The sequence below is a fragment of the Dipodomys ordii genome, unplaced genomic scaffold (genome assembly GCF_000151885.1).
Source record: "Dipodomys ordii isolate 6190 unplaced genomic scaffold, Dord_2.0 Scaffold6, whole genome shotgun sequence".
Lineage (NCBI taxonomy): Eukaryota > Metazoa > Chordata > Mammalia > Rodentia > Heteromyidae > Dipodomys > Dipodomys ordii.
In genome coordinates this window covers 12,475,785-12,489,741 of record NW_012267222.1, presented here as the reverse complement: position 1 = coordinate 12,489,741, position 13,957 = coordinate 12,475,785, and the positions used below count along the sequence as shown (strand labels likewise).

Genomic DNA, 13,957 nt, shown 5'->3' with positions numbered 1-13,957 from the left:
AAAAAACCTTTGAGAGCCAGGCACTGGTGGCTCACGCCTGTAATCCTAGTGACTCAGGAGGCTGAGATCTGAGGGTCACGGTCCAAAGCCAGCTCGGGCAAAAAAGTTCCTGTGAGCCTCTTATTTCCAATGAACCACTTGGAGTTGTGGTTCAAAGTGATAAAGTGCTGGCTAGCTTTGAGCAAAAGAGCTGAGGGACAGTGCCCAGGCCCTGAGTTTGAGCCCCACGGCTTACCAGAAACAAAAACAAAAAACCTTTTTGAAGTTGAGTATTTTTTCAGCTGGATTGGCTCACATGATAGAATGCCAGCTGTGAGCATGCAAACCCAGGAAAGAGTACATGGCCCTCAGTCCAAGTTCTGGAACCAAAAAGATGACTTTAGTTCCAGTGATATCTTGGCTTAAAAACTAACATTAGTGAAAGTGGCGCTTTGGCTCAAGTGGTAGAGTGTTAGCCTTGAGCAAAAAGAAGCTCAGAGACAGTGCCTAGGCCCAGAGTTCAAGCCCCAGGAGAGCAACAGAAAAAAAAAAAACTAACATTTGCAAATATGTGCTAATCTAGCAGACATGCCCTGCACAAAATGATTTTATCTCATCTACTTCCACTCCCAAAGCTCATCAGGTAGAAGTATCATGCCCCTATGCACAGGTAAATAACCCAACATTCGGAGAAGTCATGAACTTCACACAGCTTGTCCATCCATGGTACAAGCTGCAAGCTCTCAGCCAAACACTGTTCAACTGGAAAATTCAGATGCCATCTGGGGCCAGAAGAAACATGGAAGAACACAGAGGGCAAGTTTGATAGAGGTAGGGGTCCCTGGCCAGGCAGGGTCTTTCTCTTCCCATTTATCATTCTTATGCAGCTGGGGTGTTAGATATGTATCATGGTGCCCAGCTTTGTATTGGTTGAGATGAGGTCATATTTTTTTGTCCTTGGCTGACGTTGAATCCGGATCCTCCTGATCTCCACCTTCTGAGTAGGTAGGATTACAGGTCTGAGCCACAGAAACCAGCTTAAAAAGAAGCTTTTTACTATTAAAAATATTTTTCTAAGGGCAAAGATAACAGGTTTAACATGCAGTCAAACTCCCATACTCGGGGATGGAGAGAATGTATATTTACTGGATGCAAGTGGTTCACACCTGTAATCCTAGATACTCAAGAGACCGAGATCTGGAGGATCATAGTTCAAAGCCAGCAAGGGTAGAACAGTCATCGAGACTCCATGACCTAGCGCCATCCCCAGTGTGGAGCCTGGGACTTTGTGCCTAGTATCTTCTGCATGTGGCTATGGAAGGAATGGAGCAAGGTCACATGGAGGAGGGTGGGTTGCTTACCTTCCTTCTCTTCTGTGGATACCTCCTCTTCCTGCTCTTCTTCATCTTCAATGAACTCTTCCTCCTCCTCATCTGTCACAAAGAGTGATTGTGTTAGGACAGGGCTGGCTTCTCAGAGCAGCTATGAGGACTAAGTCATGCTGCAGGAAACACTCGTCCCCATGTTCAAGCCCCATGTGAACCCAGCGCAGCACTCAGACACAGCAGAGACCCAGGAGGCTCGGGGCTGGCCCTGCCCCCAGGTCCCCTGCCTCTGCCCCTTTGTAGAATGGAGCCTTTCACTACAGTCTAGCAATGGCTTTTCCTTTTTCTTTTCTTTCTTGTATGTGTGTGTGTGTGTGTGTGTGTGTGCCTCTCACACTCTTGTTTTTTTTTTTTTTTCTGTTTAAAGCTAGCACTCTACCACTTGAGCCACCCCCTTACTTCTGGCCTTTTGCTGGTTACTAACCCTCACAGACTTTACTGCCAGGTCTGCCTTTAAACTGTGATCCTCGCATCTCAGATTCCTGGGCAGCTGGGATTACAGATGTGAGCCACCAGTGCCTGGCTCCCAGGGGTCCTGTTTAGTCAGGATCACAGTTACTACTCATGACAGCACTCACTGAGGACTTTGTGTGGTTCTAGTGTTGGGCTAGTGCTGGACATGCGCTATGTCATATCATTAGGAAACATGGAAGCCCTCAGTGGGCTCTCCATGGGCTAATTATTAGCTGTGTAGCCTTGATTAAGTCACTTGCCTTCTCTTTACTTTTCTCAACTACAAAATAGAACTGATGAAAGAATTTTTCTCTTAAAGTTTCATGTAGTGATAGAATTTATGTTTGATGTCAAGGACTTAGGGCCAGGACATAGGAAGTACAATAATTGGGTTCAATAAATTATGGTAGCTGTTGCCACCTTCTGTTCGTCTGGGGAAACTGAGGCGGGGGGGGGTTGGAAGGGCAGGCCATCACACAGGACTCATTCCTGAACATCTCTTTTCTGGAAGCAAAAGCAAGTTTTACTATGTAGCATAGGCTACCTTGAAACCCACTGAATAGCTCAAGCTGGCCTTGAATTAGTGATCATTCTTTCTATACCTCGCTAGTGCTGGGAACCCAGTTCAATCTAATTTTTTTTTTTTCAGTCCTGAGTCTGGGCACCGTCGCTGAGCTTCTTTTGCTCAAGGCTAACACTCTACCACTTGGGCCATAGCTCCACTTCCAGCCTTTTCTGTTTATGTAGTACTGAGGAATCGAACCCAGGGCTTCCTGCATGCTAGGCAAGCACTCTACCAGTAACCCACATTCCCAGCCCGCAACCGCATTTTGAAGTTAGAAAAATAAAGCTCAAGCCAGGTGCCAGGGGCTCACACCTGTAATCCTAACTTCATAAGAGGCTAAAATTTGAGGATTACAGTTGGAAGCCAGCCTGGGCAGGAAATTTTAATCTCCCATTTACCACCAAAAAGCCAGTAGTAGAGCTGTGGCTCAAGTGGTAGAGAACTAGCCTTGAGCAGAAAAACAACAACAACAAAACTCAGGAACTGCACGCAGGCCCTCAGTTAAAGCCCTAGGACCTGTACAAAACAGAAGGAAGAAAAAAAGAAAGAGAAAAAAAAAAGGAAGAGATGAAGAGAAAAGATGGAAAGGCAGGGGAGGGAAAAGGAGGGGACGGGAGAGGATTGGAGGAAGGGGAGGGGAAGGGAAGAGAGGGGAAGTGAAGGGAGGAGAGGAGAAGAGGAGGGGAGAGGAGAAAGGGAAGAGAAGAGAGAAGGGGAGGAGTGGGAGAGTAAAGTAGAGGAGAGGACAAAGGATGAGGAGAGGAGAGGAGAAAATGGGGTGGGGGAGGGGGTGGGCAGAGGAGATCACCAAAAGTCACCTAGATTACACACGCAAGGCAGGATACCAATTTGAATTCAAATATGTCGGATTCCAGATGCCATAATCTCTGAATCCATACATAATTTATTGAGTAATATTTATGCACCAGGCCCTTGGCTAGACTTGGCTCATTTCAAAGTTGGTGTGAGTTTGGCTTGAGAGTTGGGGGGGGGGGGGTCTTTGCCAACAGGGCTCAATGGGGAGGGCCACAGGCAGATCAGCAGGGAAGTGACACCACCACTTCCTTTACCTGTCCCAAAGTCGATGGCCCGCAGGGCTTCTGCAATGTGCTCTAAGTCCACCGTGAAGTAGTCCATGTTTTCAAAGCCCTGCTCTGTCTTCCCCAGCTGGCAGCCCTTGGAAGCTTCCACAATGCTGTGGGGAGGAAGAGGGGCAGGCTGAGACCAGGGCTCCGCGCAAGGAGGGGTGTCTCAGCCCTAGATCTCTGAGGGACCCTACCAGGTTCCCACCCTGGCCTTATGGGTGGGGGTGGGGGAGCAGGAGTTCCTCTCCAGCCTCCAACAGAGCAGATGGTCCCACAAAGCAAGAAACCAAGGGTCAGGGAAGGCAGCCCGGGGAACCCCTCCTGCAGATCTAAGGCACAGGGTCCCACTGGGCAGAGGTCAGAGGTCTTGGGGTAGGTTTGGAGGGCTTAGGTCACAGCTCCTGGGAGGACACTGACCTTTTAATGAGAGGCTTGGCACTCTGTGGGAAGCAGAGAAGAGAAGAAGAGGTTAGGGAATGACCCAAAACACACGCAAAAAAAAAAAAAAAAATAGTGCCCAGTGTTGGTGGCTCACTCTAATCCTAGCTACTCAGGAACTGAGATCTGAAGATTGCAGTTCAAAGCCAGCCGGGGCAGGAAAGTCCCTGAGACTCTTATCTCCAATAAATCACCAGAAGTGGCTCTGTGGCTCAAGTGGTAAAGTGCTTGCCTTGAACTGAAGAGCTGAGGGACAGCGCCCAGGCCCAGAGTTCAAGCCCCATGACCGACAAAAATAAAATAAAATAAAGTAAAATAAAATAAATAGGGCTGAGAAGGTGGCTCAGTGGTAGAGTGCTTGCCTTGCATGCATGAGGCCCTGGGTTCGATTCCTCAGCACCACATAAGCAGAAAAAGCCAGAAGTGGTGCTGTGGCTCAAGTGATAGAGCGCTAGCCTTGAGCTTAAGAGCTGAGGGACAGCACCCAGGCCCAGAGTTCAGGCCCCACGACCGGCAAAAAATAAAAAATAAATAAATAAGTTAATGCTCGGGTGTTGCAGATGCACACTGGTGCCAGTCCTTAACCCAGGTGTGATCCACTCCCCAACCTGAGTTGCAGAGAGCTTGGCTCTTTTTCCCTCTGTCTGTGGTCTGCACAGGTCTCCATTGGCCCCTAAGCCCCACCCGTTGTCCTGGCAGCCTGAGCGCTCAAGGTCTCTATCCAAACACTAGCCCAGAAACCATCAGCCTTGTCACCGTACCAGGAATAAAGCCTGGCCCAGGAAGAAGCGAAGGATATATTTGTTTTTGGTTTTTGTGCCAGTCTTGGGGCTTGAACTCAGGACCTGGGCACTATCCCTTAGAGTTTTGGTTTGGTTTTTTGTTTTGTTTTGTATTGTTTTTTGCTCAGGGCTAGCGCTCTGCCAGATGAGCCACACTCCATTTCCAATTATTATTATTATTTTTTGGCACTTAATTGGAGAGAAGAGTCTCAGGAACTTTCCTGCCTGGGCTGGTTTTCAATTGCAATGCTCAGACCTGAGCCTCCTGAATAGCTAGGATTACAAAGCATGAGCCATCAGCACCCAGATAAAGATATGTTGAATGAACTCAACTTTCAAGTCTTAGAGTAGAACCTTTTCTGTCATCCCCCACAAGCTTTCCTAGAGCAGGACTATGTGTTATTTTTATCTCTGCCCCAAAGCCATTTCATAAACATCCACTTACTCAATCATTATAAAACCAGTAATAAGAAAGCAAGGCTCCCTGTGTGCCCATATCATGGATGAGAAACTGAGGCATGCCAAGGTTTAAATGGCATGACCACAGGGCCACAGATGATCAATAGAAGAATCACAATCCAACCCTGCCCAGAGCTTCCAAAGCTCTGCTCACCAAGAGGAAGGTGGCCCCACCAGGCTCATCCAGGGACTGGATGGCTGTCTCCACCAGCTTGGTGGACTTGTCCAGCTGCTCCCGGTATTGCAGGATCAGGGCCTCGATGAAGCTGAGCTTCTCCTCCTGTTCCTGAGTGATCCGCTGCAGCAACTCGCTCTTCTTCTCATCCAGGATGGCGTACAGGGCATCAAACTTCTGGCTCAGTGCTTCCTTTACCTGGTGGCTATTCTCCTGAGGATAGAAACCCTGCAGTCAGCTCCTGGGGTGGGGATGGGGGAAGAAGGGGGCTTCCTAACTCCCATCCCAAAGCAGGTGTGTCCAGCAGCCAGCCTTCTAAAGTGGGGAGACAGCTCACAACATCTCCATTTTAAAGAAAGTAAACCAAAGCTGGACACTGGTGGTTCATGCCTGTAATCCTAGCTACTCAGGAGGCTGAGATCTGAGGATCAAGGTTCAAAGCCAGCCTGGGCAGGAAAGTCTGTGAGATTCTTATCTCCAATTAAGCACTTAAAAAGTGTAGGTTAAGTGGTAGAGCACTAGCCTTGAGCAAAAAAGCCCAGGGACAGCACTCAGGCCCTGAGTTCAAGCCCCAGAACTGGCACCAAAAAAAAAAAAAAAGCTTCATGTCTGACAAGAAGAAATTCCTAATTGCATGCTTCCTTCCAGATCTACTGAATGAACCCTGAATTTTCCACAGTCGCAGGCTGATAGGAATGCTTTTAGAATTTGAGAAGTCTTAGTCTACAACATGGTAGGGAACCACATACTGGAAATAGCGCTGAACAGATTCTGGGAACTGTGGGCGGGACACTCCCATGCAGGGGGCCGGATGGGTCTCATGCCCAGCGCCTTGGGCAGCGCCTGCCACACACAGCTGTGCTCAAGAAGTATTTGCTGAATGAGTGGGTGGATGGCTTCATTCCTCCCTCATGATCCCTGTCAGCCACCCCAGGCTCAGAGCCCCAGCCTTTAGTTTCAGCCTCTTTTCCAGAGACCAATTGCATGGGAAAGGGCGCTTCAAACCCCCAAGGGGGCTCCTCTGTCCCCTCACCTTGGTCACTCGACAGGAGTCCTCCAGCTGCGTGATGATGGTCTGTGCTCGATCGTTCCCCGCCACCAGCATGGAGATGCAGTTGCTCAGTTCCGTCTAGGAGAGACAGAAATAAACGGAGGGCTGGGGCATGGCCATAATGTGGGCTCCTCATGGCCCTCTCTGAGAGGAAGAGTCTGGCTGGAGAGTAGCTCTTCTTTCTAGAGCACTGTGCAAGTCCAGAGCAGAGAATATCACCCTGCAACCTTTTTTTTTTTTTTTTTTGTCACTTAAATTCTGGGCCTGGGCACTGTCCCTCAGCTCTTCAGCTCAAGGCAAGCACTCTACCGCTTGAGCCCTTCCAGTTTTATAGTGGTTTACTGGAGATAAACTCTCACGGCCTTTCCTGCCCGGGCTGGCTTTGAACCATGATCCTCAGATCTCAGCCTCCTGAGTAGCTAGGCTTCATCCCTTATTGACAGACGAGGCCGAGAGGGAAACTGAGCAAGGTACTGGCAGAGAACTAGAGAGCTAGAAAGTTCTAGAAAAGAGAGACTAAGAGAACAGTGGAGAGGGAGAAGAAAGAACACAGAAAAAGGGACTACAGGGCTGGGAATGTGGCTCAGTGGTAGAGTGCTTGCCTAGCATGCATGAAGCCCTGGGTTCAATTCCTCAGTACCACATAAACAGAAAAGGCTGGAAGTGGTGCTGTGGCTCAAATGGTAGAGCACTAGCCTTGAGCACAGAAAGGCTCAAAGACAGTGCTCAGGCCCTGAGTTCAAGCTCCAGGACCAGAGGGGGGGGGAAAAAAAAGAAAGAAAGAAAGATGGACTACAGCTTACTGAAGGGGCTAGAGGATGAGGTTCTCAGGGACCAGGGAGGCAGCTCTAATATGGAGCCAGGCGCAGGTGAGAGGCTGGGGGTGGGAGAGGGGGTAACCTGGGATCCAAATAAGCAAGATTGAGAAGCCATGGCCTGAGAGGGCCTGTGGCCTGGCCCTGGGGTCTGATCTCTCCCCTGTGGCCACACCCAGGTGCTCTCAAGTAGCTGTAAGTATATATAACCCATGAGCTCAGAGCCACTGTCCCTGCGACCTGGAAGTCCCTCCAGAGGGACTATTCCTGAAAAGCCTGCTCAGCACATCTACAAAGATCAAATCCACCTCTGGAATCATCTGGGGGCAGACGTGGCTGGGGCCAGTACCTTCTGTCCCTGGAAGACGCTCTGTAGCGGGGCCACCTCGCAGGCCTGGTGGGCCCCAAACACCTTGCACATGGAGCAGGTGGGCATCTCGCATGTGAGGCAGTATATGTTGATTTTCTCATCCTCGTGCTCCTTGCACATCGGGTGGCTGCCCTTCTGCAGGGGCCGGCTGGGGGACAGAAGAGTCACAAGTCAAGATGGCCTGAATCCTTGTCTCCTTCCTCAGCTAGTCAAGGGAGGCCACCCAGAACCATACCCTGAGCTCCCAAACCTTTGCTTTGTAAGTGCATGTGTGTCTCTGTACTGGGGTTCAAACTGAAGGCTATGAACTCTCTCACTAATTCTTTTCAGTTTGTTTGTTCATGTCTGGTGCTCTGCCATTAAGCCATGCCTCCAGCCGAGCATTTTGCTGGTTCGTTGGCAATGGTGTCTCAGACTTTTCTGCCTGAGCTAGCTTTGAAGCATAACCCTCTAGGCCTCAGCCTCTGGAGTAGTTAGGATTTCAGGCATGAACCAGCAATATCTGGCTTAAAGTTTTTGCCTTTCATCTAGGGACCCAGGATCAGGGAAGCCAATAACACTCCACCTAACACCCACAACCCAGGACTCTGACTCCAGTGCTGGAGTTGGCCTGAGTCTGCCAACACAAAGGACATGGAGAAAGTCACAGAATACCAGGGAGTCAGACCTGGAGAGGTCTCAAAGTGGAAATGTGGGGCCCCAGGAAGTGAACAGACTTGCCCAAGGTCACCCGGCCTGGTGGACAGCAGAGACTGCAGCTCTTTTGCTCTAATTATAGTCACCTTAGCTCTTGGTTACTGCAGCTGGGCTCTGAGCTAAGCAATTTATACTGATGGCCTCATAGAATTCTATATTTACCAGACTGTACCCTCCATTCAGGCAGAGAAACCTGACTGTTTTCTTCACCCCTAAGTTGACAGTGTACAGTGCCTGGCATGAAGAGGCAGTAGTTAAATTTAGGTGGAAAGAGTACATTGGCAAGCACAACTCATAGCTAAGGGTGGTGGTACACACCTGTAACCTCAGCACTCAGGAGGCGGAAACAGGAGGATCGTGAGTTTGGGCTACAAGGAAAGACCTTGCCTCAAAAAGAAATTTTAATGAGCATATCCTGAGGGTGTCTCCAGGATAGCATGTGATAACCAGGGCCATTCACTAATCCAACACAAGCCTTGAGTGCTTCATACCCAAATGTTCTGGGTTCAGAAACCCAGAATCTTCCTTCTCTAAAACATGGTTAGAACACCTCTTCCCCTTTAATCTGCTCTCTCCCATGTGTGCTTCTCTCTTGGTTAGTTTCCCACCCCGCTTCCAGTTTTTGAGTCTGGTCCTCCTGGGTCTCTCCAGCGAAAACACACACAGTCATTTGGGTTACAGGGATGTGTCTCCGCCGCCTCCAATCTCTGGCTCTTAATGTCAGAGACATCCCACAAATGTCACAAGGAGACTATGGCTCATCAGTGTCAACACCTCCCACCCAACAGCCTTGGATAGCTGGTCACAGCCCAGACACTGCTGCCCCTGCCAACTCTGAAATAAGTCTCTTGCCTGCCTGCTTGCCCTCTTGCATCTTTGAGCCCAGAGTTCCTACACTGTGCCTCCTCTGTCTCCGTGATCAGGAAAGTCAGGGGTGCAGAGTCAAGCAAGATCTTAAGGGTTGCCAGCCACCAGTGGCTCATACCTGTAATCCTAGCTACTCAGAAGGCTTAGATCTGAGGACCGTAGTTCAAAGCCAGCCTGGACAGGACAATCAGGGAGACTCTTATCTCCAATGAACCATGAGAAAACTGAAAGTAGTAGAGCACTAACCTTGAATGAAAGGGCTCAGGGACAGAGCCCCAACCCTGAGTTCAAGCCCCATGACTGACAAAAAATAATAATAATAACCATCTCAAGGGTCTGTCTCTCATTTCCGGGTGTTTACCCTCCTAAGTCCACGATTTGGCATCTGGATCCAAACCCAGAATACTCTGCCACTAGATTGATTTGCAAGGAGAGAGAGAGACCACAAGCCTGGAACTTGGCTTTTTCACACAAGGCTGGCACTCTCCCACTTAAGCTATCCCTCCTTGTCTAGCTTTTGCTGGTTAATCAGAGATAAGTCTACTCGGACTTTTCTACTCTAAGATCCTCAGATCTCAGCCTCCTGAGTCGCTAAGATCACAGGAATGAGCCACCAGCACCTGGCTTTACTTTGTGGTTTGGGAGTGTTGGTTTCTCTCCAGGCTACTGTGATAACAGCCAAAATTATCTGTAAGAACATTGACATATGGGGCATAGCACAGGCCCTTGTTGTTATTTGTGTACATGGAAAAGCCTCAAAGGTTCAAAGACAACTGTTCTTCTAAGGCCAACACTGGGTGAGTAGATATTTGGTGCAATATCAATTCTGTGACGATAGTAATGCTGGGCAAGGGTGACCTCTAGCAATGGAGAAGCCATCTAGCATAGCAGTTAAGAATGTTCTTCATGGCCAGGAGCCGGTGGCTCACACCTGTAATCCTAGCTACTCAGGAGGCTGAGATCTGATAATCGAGGTTCAAAGCCAGCACCGGCAGGAAAGTCCATGAGACTCTTATCTCCAATAAACCACTCAGAAAACTGGAAGTGGTGCTGTAGCTCAAATGGTAGAGTGCTAGCCTTGAGCTGAAGAGCTGAGGGACAGCGCTCAGGCCCAGAGTTCAAGCCTCACAACCGACAAAAAAAAGAAAAAAAAAAGAATGTTCATCATGAAGTTACTTACTCTCTCTCTCTTGCTAGCTGTGTGGCCTTGGATGAACCTCTGACCCTGACCCTCTCTAAGCCTCTATTTCCTCATGGTACAATGGTAGACAAGAATGCCTTACAGGGCTGGGAAGGTAGCTTAATGGTAGAGTGCTTGCTAGCATGCATGAAGCCCTGCGTTCGATTCCTCAGTATTATATACACAGAAAAAGCTGGAAGTGGTGCTGTGGCTCAAGTGGTAGAAGGCTAGCCTTGAGCAAACAAAGGTCAGGGACATTGCCTAGGCCCTGAGTTCAAGCCCCAGGACTGGCAAAATAATAATGCCTTACAGAGATGAGCACTGATGGCTCATGCCTATAATGTTGGCTGCTCAGGAGGCTGAGATCTGGAGAACTGAGGTTTGAAACTAGCCCCTGCAGGAAAGTTTATAAGATTTTTATCAATTAAGTACCAAAAAGCCAAAAATGAAGCTGTGGCTCAAGTGGAAAAGCAAACAACAACAACAAAAACAAAACAAAGTAACTAAGTAAGAGCTCGAGGCCTTGCGTTCAACCCCTAGTACCAGCACCAAGAAAAGAAAAAAGAAAAGAATGCATTAGAGAACTTCCATGAAAAGTAGGTGGCTGAGTACAGTGCTAGCACACAGTTGTTGCTCTGTGACCTTTTTTTATTTTTCACATTTCGCCATCAATACCCTACTTGACAGTCATAAATGACACATCTTACTGTCTTGTGTCTCTTTGGCGGATGGGGGGATGACGTCCTCCAATGCATTAGTGACAGCAGTAGAAGAGCTGGTGCCCCTCCCCAAGGCTTCTGTCCACTAGGCCTGCTCTGTCTCCCTCTCTTGGGCATGACACTGCCTGCACCCAGGTTTTGGCTCATAAAGGCCGTGAGGTCAGCAATCTGGGAGTCTTGTAGGGATGTCCTGATTTGCTTCGGAGGTGGGAGTGTGAAAGGTACCAAGGGCCTTGCATTAGCTGAGCCACATTCCTAGCTCCGAGTTGGGAGTCTCAGAGCCACCATGGGCCCAGGTCCAGGTTCTAGATCTTGTACTCCCTAGTTGGGAAACGTGGACTAATGAACTTCACCTGTTGAGCCTCCATCTCTCCATCTGGAGACTGGGGAGAGTCCAAGGTCTGTCCAACCCATAGGACTGCTCTGAGGCACCAAGATGAATAATCACCAGTGCCCAGCGCGGTGCCGGGTACCATGCAGGAGCGTCCTCATGGTCATTGTGGGCAGCCTGCCCGTGCCCTCCCTGGGTGCCTTCTCTGCCACAGGCCTCTCCTCTCACATCCCATCGTTCCCTGGCCTCTGGCTCACTGACTCCCATGTGAGCAACCGAACAACCTGACCCCTCCTAGCCTGAGGATGAAGGGCATGGCTCTCTGCACTGGCCAGTGTGGCTAGTCCAGCAGGGACCCAGTCCTGAGCAGACGAGGAGGTGGAAGGAGCTGGGGTGAGGGCAGTGGCTGGGGAGGGAGGCTCTGCGCAGCCGCACTCTCACCTGGAGCACTCCTGCTTGTAGATGTCGATGATGTTCTCCACCAGCAGATTCCGCTGCAGGCCATACACCCCATGACGGTCCATGATCACCTCGTGGCGGCACGAGGGGCAGCGGAAACGGCCTCCAGACATGGACACCGAGCCGCCCCGGTTGGTCCAGTAGGGATTTGCGGCCTGCAAGGCAGCCAAGGCAGAGGTGAGGCCTGTGCGCCCCACCCCTTCATTTCCCTTCCTAATCTTATTCTCCTTTCTTTGCCTACCCCGGCTGCCCCTGCCAAACCACAGGACCCAGGCTCTCCGTCCACTAATGTTCACGGGGCAAACCAGGCCCTGGTGACTCACACCTGTAATCCTAGCCACTCAGGAAGCTGAGAGCTGAAGATCCAGGTTCAAAACTGGCCCAAGCAAGAAAGTCTGTGAGATTCTTATCTCCAATTAAGCAGCAAGAAGCCACAGTGGAGGTATGGCTACAGTGGTAGAGTGGGGGAGGGGGGGAAACACAGGGACAGTGCCCAGGCCCTGAGTTCAAGCTCCAGGACTAATGCACGCACATGTGCGCGCACTCACACACACACACACACACTCTATATATATATATATATATATATATATATATATATATATGTATATATGTATAGATACACATATATAATATGTGTGTATATATAGAGAGAGAGAGAGAGAGACAGAGGGAGAGTCAAAGACAGAGACAGAGAGACAGAGAGAGAACACTTGAGAAGCAACTAAGCAATCAATAGTTTCTGGCTTCAGCAGACCGGATTCAAGTCACTCTTAATTCCTGAGTGACTTGGGACAAGCAACCGCATCTCTCTAGGCCTCGGTGTGTCCACTGTGCTGTGGGTGTTATAATTAGAGGCAGCGCCCAGATCTGCTTTCCAGATGACATGGCGGAAGAGCATTTTGCATAAGTGCTCTGAGAACCTTGAATCCTGCCTCCTGGCCACCACATCTGACCCCCTTCTTTTTGGGGGGAGATAGAGCCTCTCCTGGCCCCCATGTCATAGCAAACAGCTACCTTGACCGCCCAGTGTCACCCCCCCATCTCTCCCTTGCCAAAGCTCTGCCTACCCCCACCCCCCCCCACCATGTTAGCCCCAAGGTCTGGTTTCTGTCTCCTCTCAGCCTCCCTCCCCCTCTTATCACTCAAGGCATTTGACCCTTGACTGAAGAGGCCCCAGCAAGCCAGCAGGGCAGGGCAGGGAGCTATGGGCAGGGTGGGGTTGGGGTGTCATGCGTCATGGAGAAGTCCTGGCACAGCCAAGCTGCCTCCCCAGCCCCCCAGAGCAGTCCAGAGCCCTCTGTGGGGGCTTCACTTCGGTGCCGACAGCTGGACGGGTTGTACACAAAGAGGAAAGAGAAGCTGAGAAATCTCACAGAACCCCAGGATCCAGTCCTTTGCCCAGCACCCACCTGGAAGATGTCATTGGCACACTTCCGGCAGAGGTTGTGCTGGCAGGGCAGGATGACCACAGGCTTGGTAAACATCTCCAGACAGATAGGGCAGATCAGCTGCTTCTCCAGGTTCTCCATGGGGTTCCCATCTGGGATCAGGCCTGACTTGTAATCCATATTCCCAAACGTGCGGCTGCCTCTCCCACCTGCCTTGAGCTGAGCAGAGCTGGGGTGGAAGGTCTTGTCTTTGTCTCCAAACACCCACTCTAATCTTCTTTGCCCTCTCCTCCTGACACTCAGATTCTGCCTCAGTCTGAGGCCCCTCCGATATTTATAGTTGGCCCTCAGTCACATGAGCCAGGAGGGGACCAGCTGAGCATTCCTGTGCCAGGCTGCTGGCGGAGCTTGAGTTTCCTCCAGGCCTGAAAGACCTCTCAAATCACATGCAAGGATGAGCAATCGCTGTTCCCCTGCGATGGGGGTCGTAAACAAGAACAGCTTGTTCAGGGCACGTGTCTGGGAGGGCTGGGTACCCAGAGTTTTCTGGGGAAGTTGGTCTCCCCTTGGTCAGGCTGGGAGTCAAGGATGAGACCCAAGAGTGGGTTACTGGAACTGAAGAGGTTAATAACCAATGCCTCCCGGTGACCTCAGTCAGTTTCCATTCTTCTTCTAGAGTCTTAGGCAACTCTAAGATGAGGGGTCCAAGTAGCACCCCTCTCTCAGTCAATTCCTCTTGCCTCAGACCTGGAGACAC

At 50.1% G+C, this 13,957-nt stretch overlaps 1 protein-coding gene across 1 annotated transcript in view; it reads right to left on the bottom strand.

The window, feature by feature from the left end:
* Trim63 (tripartite motif containing 63, E3 ubiquitin protein ligase) overlaps positions 1-13,489 on the bottom strand; it is a 14,770-nt gene extending 1,281 nt beyond the window's left edge. The window contains exons 1-8 of the mRNA XM_013033050.1: positions 13,222-13,489; positions 11,792-11,964; positions 7,537-7,705; positions 6,355-6,450; positions 5,301-5,534; positions 3,885-3,907; positions 3,453-3,577; positions 1,341-1,412 (exon numbers count right to left, since the gene is read on the bottom strand). Coding sequence (XP_012888504.1) covers positions 1,341-1,412; positions 3,453-3,577; positions 3,885-3,907; positions 5,301-5,534; positions 6,355-6,450; positions 7,537-7,705; positions 11,792-11,964; positions 13,222-13,380 — 1,051 coding nt within the window. The 5' untranslated portion in view covers positions 13,381-13,489. The remainder of the gene's footprint in view (positions 1-1,340; positions 1,413-3,452; positions 3,578-3,884; positions 3,908-5,300; positions 5,535-6,354; positions 6,451-7,536; positions 7,706-11,791; positions 11,965-13,221) is intronic.
* Between the last annotated feature and the right edge of the window lie 468 nt (positions 13,490-13,957).